At 36.9% G+C, this 13,957-nt stretch overlaps 1 protein-coding gene across 1 annotated transcript in view; it reads left to right on the forward strand.

The window, feature by feature from the left end:
* Positions 1-13,957, forward strand: part of PDE3B (phosphodiesterase 3B) — a 227,200-nt gene that overhangs the window by 177,134 nt on the left and 36,109 nt on the right. The window contains exons 8-10 of the mRNA XM_030829527.1: positions 11,384-11,532; positions 12,314-12,451; positions 13,409-13,520. Coding sequence (XP_030685387.1) covers positions 11,384-11,532; positions 12,314-12,451; positions 13,409-13,520 — 399 coding nt within the window. The remainder of the gene's footprint in view (positions 1-11,383; positions 11,533-12,313; positions 12,452-13,408; positions 13,521-13,957) is intronic.

Genomic DNA, 13,957 nt, shown 5'->3' on the forward strand with positions numbered 1-13,957 from the left:
GAAGATTATTATTTTTTACCCACTTCACAGAGGACTTATTTAGAACAAATTATAAATAATAGATGGTGAAAGTAATTCAAAGAATAAAAATGTCCTGTACAAATGAATGTAGTCTTCTTAGGTTATGTCTATTGTTTATAAATAGTGGAATTATTTATATTAAACATTGAAATTTGTACTGCACAATCTAAATCCAAAAGATTTTGCATAAATTTTTTATGGCCTAAAGAGGAGTTGTTTTAAAGTGTGGCTAATTATATCATTCTGAAATATTTTATATCCTCATACAAGAAATATTATGTTGATGAAATTATAGTTGTTTTATAACCTTAAAATTTGATGACTCAAACTACCAGTAGTAGTTAACTAAGTAACTCAGACCAACATTTCCCCTGAGGGCAGCTAGAAAAGGTGGACGAATTATTTAAAAAAAAAAAATCTACTTGAAGCCATTGAAGAACTAAAAATATCTTATGAATCACCAGTACAAGATCTGTTGGAAGATAGAACTCCAAGAAAGTGAGCCTGGAGTTTGGGGCTATCAAAAGAGTGTATGCCAATTCCACAGAGACCAATGACTGATAGGATGAGCAATTTTATTAGCAGCTTCATGGGACTGGGAAGACAGAGACTGGAGTTGAAGGCTTGCCATGGTATGGATAACTTGATAAACTCTAAAGTGTTGTACCCTAAGAAAAAAGTTAAACCAAAAATAGATAAGCATTTTCAGGGATTATAGGCTCTTCTCAGTCCCTTTACATACCATAAAACTTACCCTTTTAAAGTGTGCAATTTAGTAGTTTTTTGTTTTTTACATTTTAAAGGATTGTTAACAAATAAAATAAAATAAAAAGACTAATTCTTCACAAACTCTTCCAAAAAATAGAAGAGGAGGGAACACTTCCCAACTCATTCTTTTTTTTTTTTGTATATCATTACAATGGAATTCAGTTCAGCAATTAAAGGAATAAACTTCTGATACATGCTGCAACATAGATGAACTTCAAAACATTATTCTAAGTGAAATAAGCCAGGTTCAAAAGATCATATATTATATGATTACATTTATATGAAATTCTTGAAAGACAAATTTATAGAGACAATAATCAGAACAGTTGTTGCATAAAGTGAGAATAGGGATTAACTATAAATAGGCATGAAGGAACATTTTGGGTGGGGGTGTTGAGAATGTTCTAAAATTGGATTGTAATGATTGTTGATAACTGCAAATACACTAAAATCGTTAAATTATACACTTATGGGCTGGATGTTTGTGTTCCTCCAAAAATTCATGTGTCAAAATCCTATACCCCAATATGATGGTATTGGGAGGTAAGGCCTTTGGGAGGTAATTAGGTCATGAAGGTGGATCCTTCATGAATGGGATTAGTTCCCTTATAAAAGAACCCCAGTGAACTCTCTAGCCGTCTTTCCCACTGTGTGAGGATGCAATGTGAAATCAGTAGTCTGCAACCTGGAAGAGAGCCCTCACTGGAACTTGGCCAGGCTGGCACCCTGATATCAGACGTCCAGCTTCCCTAACTGTGAGAAATAAATTCCTATTTTTTTATATGCCACTCAGTCTGTAGTATCCAATTATAGCAGCCTGAACTAAGGCATTTTACAATGAGTAGATTTTAATGGTATGTAATTTATACTCAAAGTTTTTAAAAAGAACAACAATTTATTAAGTGTCATATTTCTTTGGGTGGACTAGCCTCAACTGGGAGATTCTCACCTGAGGACTTTGATGAAATTGCAGTCAGATATTGGTTGGGGAAGCAGTTATCTGAAGGATTGATTGGGCAGAATTTCCAAGATGGATTACTCATGTGCCTGTTAGCTATTGACCAGTCCATCTAAATATGACCCCTCCATGGGCTTCTCCCAGTTTGTTGGCAGCATTCCAAGAGAGTAGGAAGTGGAAACTACCAGTTCAGTTAATGGCTGAACTCAGAATAGAGTGTCACTTCTGCCATATTCTGTTAATCAGAGCAGTCATGAGGCCTGTTGAGATTCCAGAGGGTTGGTAAATAAATGCTCTGTCTTGATCGAGGAGTGACAAGAATACATTTCAGAAAAGTGTTTGGGACAAGAGATAGTGTTGTGGACATCTTTAGAAAAGAAATGCTTCATTTACCTCACCTGTTTTTATTATTATCTGTAAGATAATAGTTATTAGGAGTTCATATCACTAAAAAGTAAATTATGTAATATACCTCAAGTGCAAACAATTTTTAGATTAACTGCTATTTTAGAATATCATTGTAGTTATTGCCTTAACTTACCAAGAATACTTGAATAGTCTAAATTTAACTTCTTAGACTAAATGTTTTTCACTTGGAAAAAATCATATTTTCTAAACAGTAATACTTCCAGATCATCATCTAATCAATTAATGATTGGTATATTCATTGTATTAAGTTGAGATTATACTGACATTTATTAATCACCTATTATGTATAACATCTTGTAAGATAGGCATTATTATCCAAATTTTACAGGGGAGAAAGCTTGCCATTATTAAGTATGAAAATCAGGATTTGAACCTAGTTTTCTGAAACTCAACTCCAATGATTACTCTTAAGAATTTTTTTTTTTTTTGAGACAGGGTCTTACTCTGTTACCCAAGCTAGAGAGTACAGTGGCACAATCATGGCTCACTGCAGCTTTCAACTCCTGGGCTCAAGCAGTCCTCCCTCCTCAGTCTTCTGAGTAGTTGGGACTACAGGCATGGGCCACCATGCCCGGCTAATTAAAAAAAAATTTTTTTTGTAGAGATGAGAACTCGTTCTGTTGCCCAGGCTAGTCCCAAACTTTTGGCTTCAAGTGATCCTCCCGCCTTGGCCTCCCAAAACACTAGGATTATAGGTATGAGCTGTTGTGCCTGGCCAAGATCTGTTTTTACAAAAAAACAAACAAAACTCTACATATTGAGCTTATAGCATGTAATTATCATATAATCAGCACCCAGATCCAGAAACAAAATAAGAGGCTGGCCAAAATGGCCAACTAGAAGCAGCTAATGTGCACTGCTGTCATGGAGAGAAATAGAAGGGGTGAGTACATACAGCACGTTCAACTGAAACATCCATGTACACACATTGGGATTCATCAAGAAAACAACCCACAGAGAATGTAGAAAAGCAAGGCAGGATGACTGCCCACCTGGGAGTGACATGGAGCCAGGGGAGCCTCCCTCGCCCAGGGAAGCATGAGTAAGTGAGCAACCCTGGGGACCCATGCTTCTCCCATAGGTCTTTGCAACCCTTAGGTCAGGAGACCCTCCTCGTAAACCCACTGCACCAGGGCTTGCAGTCTGATATGCAGAGCTCTGTGGCATCTTGGCAGAGTAGCTTCTCAGGCACATGCAGAGCCCCAGGAGCTATAGATACCTGGGCTTCTAGGCAAAAGCAGCTGCAACTTGGCAAAGTAGGAGGTTAGACCCCCATACAGACCCCTAAGAAGTAGCTGAATTCAAGGGGCTGAGCAGCAATGGTCTGCAGGTCCCACGTCCACAGCACCTTGCAGGATAAGACCACTAGCTTGGAACTCCAGCCAGCCACTGGTAACAGTGTTGATGGAGCTCCCAGAGGGAGGGTAGGCTACCATCTTTGCTGTTTTGCAGCCTTAGCCATTGTTGCCTTCAGTGTAACCACCCTACAAAAATGCAGCCAGCTTGCTTTTTTATGTGGGTCCCTGACCCCTCTTCTCCTCACTGGGCAGGACCTCCCAACCAAGGTAACCAGCCACACTTGCCACTGTTTTTCAGCTGGCAGTGGTTCCGAGCCTTCCTGGGATGGTGCTCCCAGGGGAAGGGACAGGCCGCCATCTTTGCTGTTTAACAGCCTTAGCCATTGTTGCCTTCTGGCTCTAGGAAGTCCAAGGTGACTAGGTACTGGAGCCGTCTCTCACCACAGCACAGTAGCTCTATGGGAAAGCAGCTAGACTGCTTTTTCACATGGGTCCCAGATCTCATTTCTTTTCACTGGGCAGAATTTTGTGACCAAGGTCTACAACCATCCCTGCTAGTGTTTTCTGTCCAGCAACAGTTTCAAACTTTGCTGGGATGGAGTTCCCAGAGGGAGGGGCAAGCTGCCATCTTTGCTGTTTTGCAGCCTTAACCATTGTTGCCTTTGGGATTTGGAGAGTCCAAAGTGACTGGGGGCCGCAGCAGACCCCCAACACAGCCCAACTGTTCTACAAAAAAGTGGCCAGACTGCTTTTTTACACAGGTCCTCAATCCTGTTCCTCCTCACTGGGTGGGACCTCCCAACTAGGGTGTCCAGCCATCTCTGCTGGTGTTTTCTGGCCAGCAGCAGTTTCAAACCTCCCTGGGATGGAGCTCCCAGAGGGATAGGGGGACTGCCATCTTTGCTGTTTCACACCCTTCACTGTTGATACCTTCAGATGCTAGATAAACCAAGGTGACTAGGGACTGGAGTGTACCCCCAGCATACTGCAGCAGTCCTACAGAAAAGTGGCCAGACTGTTTGTTACATGGGTTTTCAATCTCAGATCTCTTTACCAGGCAGGTCCTCCTGGCCTGGGTCTCCATCTACCCTTACCTCCAGGCTATCAAGCCAGTAGCAGCTCTGTAACTCCCTGGGACAGAACTCCCAGTGGGAGGGGTGGGTTGCTGTCTTTGCTGTCTCACAGCCTTAGGCTTTGCTGTCTTCAGGCTTTGGAGAATCTGTGGGGACCAGGGGCTAGCTGGTCCATACCCAAGCACAGAGTATCCACCTCACAGAAAAGTGGCCGGACTGTTCTCCACATAGGTCCTGGTCCTCACTTCTCCTCTCAACCTGGGACTCTAGCACAAACACGCTGTCCCTGTCTGACCACATCAATCAGAGGCAGCCCAGCAGTTAAAGGAACAGTCACATGCAGAGATAAGACAGAACCAATGCAAGAACTCCAGCAACCTAAATGGTCAGTATCTTATGACCTCCAAACAACCACACTAGTTCTTAACCAGGCTGAGCTGGCTGAAATGACAGAAATAGAATTTAGAATATGGATAGGAACAAAGATAATCAAGATCAGGATAATGGCAAAACCCAATTCAACAAAACTAAGAATCACAATAAAATGATACAGGAGCTGACAGATGAAATAGCCAGTATGAAAAGGAACCTAACTGATCTGATAGAGCTGAAAAACACACTACAAGAATTTTATGATGCAATTGCAAGTACAGCAGAAGAGACCAAGCCGAGGAAAGAATCTTGAAACTTGAAGACTGACTCTCTGAAATAAGAAAGTAAGACAAAAATTATTTTAAAAAGAATGAAAAGGAATGAGCAAAACCTCTAGAAATATGGGATTATGTAAAGAGGCCAAATCTACACATCGTTGACATCCCTGACAGGAGAAAGCAAACCTGGAAAACATATTTCAGGATATCATCCATGAAAACTTCCCCAACCTTGCTAGAGAGGCCAACACCCAAACTCAGGAAATACAGAGAACTCGTGCAAGATTCTACTCAAGAAGATCATCCCCAAGATGCATAATCATCAGATTTTCCAAGTTTGAAAGCAAGGAAAGAATGTTAAAGGCAGCTAGAAAGAAAGGGCAGGTCACCTACGAAGGGAACCCGATCAGGCTAACAGTGGACATCTCAGCAAAAACCCTACAAGCCAGAAGAGCTTAGGCTCCTATATTCAACATTCTTAAAAAAAAAAAAAAAAACTTCAAGAATTTCATATCCAGCCAAACTAAGCTTCCTCAGTGAAGGAGAAATAAGATCCTTTTCAGATAAGCAAATGCTGAGGAAGTTTGTTACTACCATTTGTTACTACCAGACCCACTTAAAAGAGATCTTGAAAAGAGCACTAAATATGAAAGGAAGAACCATTACCAGGCAATACAAAAAAAACACAGTTAAGTACACAGACCCAGTGATGTAAAGCTACCACACAAGCTGGCTTAATAACCAGGTAACAGCACAATGACAGGAACAAATCCACACACATCAATACTAACCTTGAGTGTAAATGAGCTAAATGCCCCATTTAAAAAGCATAGAGTAGCAAACTGGCTTTTAAAAAAAGTAAGACCCAATGAAATGCTGTGTTCAAGAGACTCATTTCACAGGCAGTGACACCCATAGGCTCAAAATAAAGGGATGGAGGAAGATCTACCAAGCAACTGGAAATCAGGAAAAAGCAGAGTTTGCAATCCTAATTTCAGACAAAACAGACTTTAAACCAACAAAGATCAAAAAAGGCAAAGAGGAGCATTACATAATGTTAAAGGGTTCGATTCAATAAGACCTAACTATTCTAAATATATATTTACCCAACACAGGAGTACCCAGATTTATAAAGCAAGTTCTTAGAGATCTACAAAGTGTCTTAGACTCCCACACAATAATAGTGAGAGACTTCAACATTCCACTGACAGTATTAGGTCACTGAGGCAGAAAATTAACAAAGATATTCAGGACCTGAACTCAATATGAGACCAAATGGATCTTAATGACCTCTACAGAACTCTCCACTCAAAAACAGCAGAATGTACATTTTTCTCATTGCCACATGGTACATATTCTAAAATCAATCAGACAATCTTCAGCAAATGTAAAAGAACTGAAGTCATGCCAGACATACTCCTGGACCACAGTGCAATAAAGATAGAAATCAAGACTAAAAAAAAAAGTCACTCAAAACCATGCAATTACATGGAAAGTAAACAACTTGCTCCTGAATGACTTTTGGGCAAATAATGAAATTAAGGCAGAAATCAAGAAGTTTTTTAATAAGAATGAGAACAAAGATACAACCTACAAAATCTCTGGGACACAGCCAAGGCAGTGTTAAGAGAGAAATTTGTAACACTAAACACTCATATCAAAAAGTTAGATCCCAAATTAACAACCTAATATCACCACTAAAATAACTAGAGAAGAGAGAGCAAACCAACCCCAAAGCTGACAGAAAACAAGAAATAGCCAAAATCAGAGCTGAACTGAAGGTGATTGAGACACAAAAACACCATCCAAAAGATAAATGAAACCAGGAGTTGATTTTTGAAAAAATTAGTAAGATAAATAGGCTGCTAGCTAGACAAATACGGAAGAAAAGAGAGAAGATCCAAATAAACACAATTAGAAATGACAAAGGGGGTGGTACCACTGACCCCACAGAAATACAACCATCAGAGACTACTATGAACACCTCTTTACACACAAACTAGAAAACTAGAAGAGATGGATAAATTCCTATACACATAACCCCTCCCAAGACTGAACCAGGAAGACATGGATTCCCTGAATAGACCATTAAGAAGCTCCAAAACGGAATCTGTAATAAATAGCCCACCAATCAAAAAAAATAAAAAAAGTCTAGGACCAGGTGGATTCACAGCCACATCCTATCAGATGTACAAAGAAGAGCTGGTACTATTTACACTGAAAGTTGTATTACAAAAAAACTGAAGAGGAAGGACTGAAAGTATTACAAAAAAATGAGGAGAAAGGACTCCTCCCCAACCCATTCTATGAGGCCAGCATCATTCTGATACCAAAACGTAGCAGAGACACACAAAAAAACAAAACCTGAAGCCAATATCCTTGATGAAAATCGATGCAAAAATCCTCAACAAAATACTTGCAAACCAAATTCAGCAGCACATCTAAAAGCCAAACCACCATGATCAAATAGGCTTCATCCCTAGGATGCAAGTTTGGTTCAACATATGCAGATGAGTCAACCTGATTCATCACATAAACAGAACTAAAGACAAAAGCCACATGATTATCTCAATAGATGCAGAAAAAGGCTTTTGATAAAATTCAACATCCCTTCATGTTAAAAACTCAATAAACTAGGTATTGAAGGAACATACCTCAAAATAATAAGAACCATCTAGGAGAAACCCACAGCCAACATCATACTGAATGGGCAAAAGCTGGAATCATTCCCCTTGAAAACGGGCACAAGACAAGGATGCCCTCTCTCACCACTCCTATTCAACCTAGTATTGGAAGTCTTGACCACAGTAATCGGGCAAGAGAAAGAAATTAAAGGGCATCCAAATAGGAAGAGAGGAGGTCAAACTATCCCTGTTTGCAGACATGAGTCTATATCTAGAAAACCCCATAGTCTCAGCCCAAAAGCTCCTTAAGCTAATAAGTAACTTTAGCAGAGTTTCAGTATACAAAATCAATGAACAGAAATAACTAGCATTCCTATACACTAACACAGCCAAACCAAGAGCCAAACCAGGAACACAATCCCATTTACAATTGCCACAAAAAGAATAAAATACCTAGGAATACAGCTAATCAGGGAGGTTAAAGGCCTCTACAGTGAGAATTACAAAACACTGCTCAAAGAAAGCAGAGATGACACAAACAAATGGAAAAACATTCTGTGCTCATGGATAGGAAGAATCAATATCATTAAAATGGTCATACTGCCCAAAGCAATTTATAGATTCAGTGTTATTCCTAACAAACTACCAATGAAATTCATCACAAAACTAGAAAAAGCTATTTAAAAATTAATATGGAACCAAAAAAGAGCCTGAGTAGCCAAGGCAATCCTAAGCAAAACGAACAAAGCTGGAGGCATCATATTACCTGATTTCAAAGTATACTACAGAACTACAGTAACAAAATAGCATGGTATTGGTGTAAAAACAGACAAATAGACCAGTGGGACAGAATAGAGAGCCCAGAAGTAAGGCCACATGCCTACAACCATTTGATCTTTGACAAAGCCGACAAAAACAAGCCCATTATTGGGGAAAGGACTCCCTATTCAATAAATAGTGGTGGGATAACTGGCTAGCCATATGTAGAAGATTAAAACTGGATCCCTTCCTTACACCATATACAAAAACCAACTAAAGATGGTTTAAAGACTTAAATGTAATACCCAAAACTATAAAAACTGGAAGACAACTGAGTCAGTACCATTCTGGATATAGATACTGGCAAAGATTTCATGACAAAGATGCCAAAAGCAATCATAACAAAAGCAAAACTTGACAAATGGGATGTAATTATACTAAAGAGCTTCTGCACAGCAAAATAAACTATCAACAGAGTAAACAGACAACCTACGGAAAGGGAGAAAATTTTTGCAAACCATGCATCTGATAAAGGCCTAATATCCAGCACCTACAAGGAACTTAAATTGACAAGAAAAAACAAACATAAAAAAGTGGGCAAAGGACATGAACAGACAATTTGCAAAAGAAGACATACATATGGCCAACAATCATATGAAAAACCACTCAGCATCACTGATCATTAGCGAAATGCAAGTCAAAGCCACAGTGAAACACCATCTTACACCAGTCAGAATGGCTGCTGTTAAAAAGGCAAAAAATAACAGATGCTGGTGATGTTGGGGAGAAAAAGAAACACTTATACACTGTTGGTGGGAGTGTAAATTAGTTCAGTCATTGTGGTAGACAGTGTGGTGATTCCTCAAAGACCTAAAAACAGAAATACCATCTGACTCAGCAATCCCATTACTGGGTATGTATCCAAAGGAATATAAGTCATTCTATTATAAAGCCACAGGCATGTGTATGTTTATTGCAGCACTATTTACAATAGCAAAGACATAGAATCAACCTAAATATCCACCAATGATAGATTGGATAAAGAAAATACGGTACATATACACCATGGAATACTATGCAGCCATAAAAAGAATGAGATTGTGTCCTTTGCAGGGACATGGATGGAACTGGAGACCATTATCCTTAGCCACAGGAACAGAAAACCAAATATTGTTATGTTCTCACTTATAAGTGGGAGCTAAATGATGAGAACACATGGACACATAGAGGGCAACAACACACACTGGGGCCTGTCAGAGGATGGAGGGTGGGAGGAGGAAGAGGATCAGAAAAACAACTAATGGGTACTAGGCTTAATACCTGAGTAATGAAATAACCTGTACAACAAACCCCCTTGTTACATGCTTACCTATGTAACAAACCTGCACTTGTACCACTAAACTTAAAAAATAAATAAATAAAATGAAAAAAAATCACAGCTAGTGAAGTAGTGAGGCTAGGACTCGTTTCTATAAGTAGTATTTAGATTTGAATCCAGATTCTATTTTACTGTATAGTTTGGGCTCTATCTTATATGTCCATAGTGGAACAAGTAATAAATGATTACGGTAGTTTTTCTAAAAGAAAAGGCAAAGAAAAGAAGATGTAGTATATATACATCATGGAATACTATGCAGCTATAAAAAAGACTGAGGTAATGTTTTTTGCAGAGACATGGATGGAGCTGGAGTCAAACTAACATAGGAACAGAAAACCAAATACTGTCACTTGTAAGTGGGAGCTGAATGACGAGAACACATGGACATAAAGAGGAAAACAACAGATACTGGGGCCTACCTGATGGTGGAGGGTGGGAGGAGGAAGCAAATCAGAAAAAAATAGTAATTGGGTGCTAGGCCTAGTACCTGGGTGATGAAGTAATCTGTACAACAAACTCCATGACACAAATTTACCTATATAACAAACCTGTACATGTACCCCTGAACCTAAGGTAAAAGTTGTTTTTTAAAAAAGAAACAAAATATTACCCACACCTCAAAATTACCCATCATGACCCCTTCCAATCATATGCCCCAAAGATAATGATCTTTTTGTCTTTCATACGCTTTTGAACTTTTTTTAAAGAGAATCAGAGAGTATGTACTTTTGTGCCTGGCTTCCTTCACTAAACATTATATTTTTAAGTACCATCCATATTGTAGTCTCTTTGCTCTGTAGTGATCAATTGTGTAAATATACCACAAGTTATTTATTCTACTGTCGATAGGTTTTGGGTAATTTCCCTGTTTAAGATATTACAAATAGAATGAATATGAATGTTTTTTAACACATGAATGAATGCTATTTAGCTATGAACACTGCTCTCATTTTCCATGTGATTTGAGAAAAGAAATTATTACATTGGTAGAGATATAACTCACCATTTATAATATTATGGTTTAAGGTTTACATGTGATTTAATCTTATTGATTTGTAATTATGATTTTAGAATTTTTATATCTAAAACTCAGAGATGTTGGAAATTGTTTATATCAAATTGGTAAGAAAATTTCTATTGATAGGAACTTTTTCTTTTTCTCACTTTTACAAAGAATATCCACTTAGCATCCATGAGTAGATATGAAAGATGAGTCCAATACAGGAAGTGTCTCTGTTGCCTGAGCATAAGGTATCTAGGCAAAATAGCACAGGAAGATACAACTTAATGGTATCATGAAATAATTTAGATTGAACTCCATTATGATTCACTTTATCTAAATATTTTTAACAATTATTTTTCATGTAAAGCTGTACATACAGGGCACATTTTACTCCTATATATTACTATTATATTTTTTGAAAGGTGAAGAAGAAAACATTTTCTCAAAAGAATCATTCAAACTTATGGAAACTCAACAAGAAGAGGAAACAGAGAAGAAAGACAGCAGAAAATTATTTCAGGAAGGTGATAATTGGCTAACAGAAGAGGCACAGAATGAACAGCAAACAAATGTAAAAGATAAACTTTCAATATGATTATGTTAAGGTGAAATATAATACTGTTAGTACTGGTTTCATTACTTTTGCCCAGAACAAGATTTTTGATGTAATAGTATTTTTTGATTTTTTTACTGATAAGTCACTATAACTGAAATATTGCTTGGGTTACAAATAATACAGTAACTTGTTCTAATTCTACCATCCTAAAGCAACAAACTACATCAGTTTTAAATGAACATATTTTATTTAGTTTTACATAAAATATATTATTTTCTATTCTGATATTTTCTTTTGCATATGTGAAGGTATAGAGAATATGTGCATGTTACTAAAAACAATGAAAATAATGTATTTATAATGGCAATATAGTTTTGTTCTTAAATTTCAAAATTTAGGCTTTTAGGGAAAAGAAACACCTATTTCTTTTGAAAAATTAATAAATGCCAATATAAGGATAGGTTTTTTTTTCCTCTTACCCTTTGATACCTGTAACTACTAAAATGAAAATAATAGACTTTGGATTTGTGTAGTAATTTGGAAATATAATACTTTTATTCATAAAAATAATATAAGATTAATAAGTCTTATGCCCAGGAGTTACGTTTTTAGTTTTTGAAGATAACGTTCTAGAAAGAGAAATTAGAAGGGCAGATAAGACTATATTTAAGAATAACCATTATAGAAAATAGTACTGACTTTTTTTAATGTTTAATCCTAAGTGTTCTCATTGTAATATATATTTTACAGTATTTATAAAAGATACAATAAAGTTGTTGTTTTCCTGTATGTACAGATTGAACAGGAAGTATCACTGGACCTGATTTTAGTAGAAGAGTATGACTCATTAATAGAAAAGATGAGCAACTGGAATTTTCCAATTTTTGAACTTGTAGAAAAGATGGGAGAGAAATCAGGAAGGATTCTCAGTCAGGTTTGCTTTCAAATATCTACTTTTTAACTGTAAATTAATTTTTCTTAAATCTTTATAAAAAGCAAATCTAATATGTAATGGTTTAGGCACTAGTTCAACAATGACATTGTTCATTAAGTTATTTTCAGAAAAAATTAAATATTTACATAAAACAATTATATATAAGATGTAGATCATACTATTATATATATGACAAGTAGTTTATTTGACCATATTAATGGGATTTAATTTATGCTAAAGAAATAATAAAGATTTACATTTTCTTGAATGTTGAGGTTGAAAAGGATATGAAAAAATCGTCTAGTTCTAACCACTGAAATTTAAGCTTCATTTTTTTCACCTGCACTCCCTATAATTTACCCAAGGCCAGATGATTCATTTCATGCTAGAACCATGGGAAAGTACTTTAATTTTACCACCCAGGCTCAGGGTTATACCTGATGGGTCCGCATAACAGCATCAGATTAACTGCCCCAAAATATTACTCTCATTAATTACTTTAATATCTTATTTATGAAATGCAAAAACATAAGGATAAATTTTGCGAAAGATATATATAAGTTCATTTAATTGAAGTCCTTAGTGCTAAAAATGTGATAAACAGAGTATTATTTTGAATTTTTTTTTTTTAATACCCAGGGCTAGATTAGAATAGAATTCACATGACCTTCAGTAAATTAGGAATAAAAAGCTAAGGAGAAGAATGGAAAAATTTTAAAATTGGGACATGATATGTATGGTAAGCCTTCTTTAATTTTCAGTGGCTTTAGGGTGATATCTTCCATTCTGATTTTTTGGAAAGAATTAATTGTAGGCAAGTTTTAAATAAATTATTAATTTAAAGACATATATTAATACATTGTTAACATTCCAAAATACAAATCACAAAAACATTATACTCAGCTACAAATAGAAATTCTGATTTTTAAAGTAAACTTTATTTTAATTGACATTTAGGTTATGTATACCTTATTTCAAGACACTGGTTTATTGGAAATATTTAAAATTCCCACTCAACAATTTATGAACTATTTTCGTGCATTAGAAAATGGCTATCGAGACATTCCTTGTAAGTATTAACATATCTTATTATTTAAGTTCAAATAATATGGGTTTTGAAACTCTTTATCATCTTTCTCTTCAGATGGTCCCTTAAACACTTTTAAAAGTGCTTGTTTGAAATTTTCTTTTTTTTTTTTCCTTGAGACAAGAGTCTTGATCTTGTCATCCAGGCTGGAGTGCAATGGCGCGATCTTGGCCCACTGCAGCCTCTGCCCCCCGGATTCAAGTGGTTCTCCTGTCTCAGCCCTCGCAGCTGGGATTACAGGCGCCCGCCACCACACCAGCCAATTTTTTATATTTTTAGTAGAGATAGGGTTTCACCATGTTGGCCAGGCTGGTCCTGAACTCCTGACCTCTGGTGATCTACCTGCCTTGGCCTCCCAAAGTGCTGGGATTACAGACGTCAGCTGCCGTGCCTGGCCTGAAAAATTTTTAAATGGAGTT

The sequence above is a fragment of the Nomascus leucogenys genome, chromosome 15 (genome assembly GCF_006542625.1).
Source record: "Nomascus leucogenys isolate Asia chromosome 15, Asia_NLE_v1, whole genome shotgun sequence".
NCBI classification, from domain to species: domain Eukaryota; kingdom Metazoa; phylum Chordata; class Mammalia; order Primates; family Hylobatidae; genus Nomascus; species Nomascus leucogenys.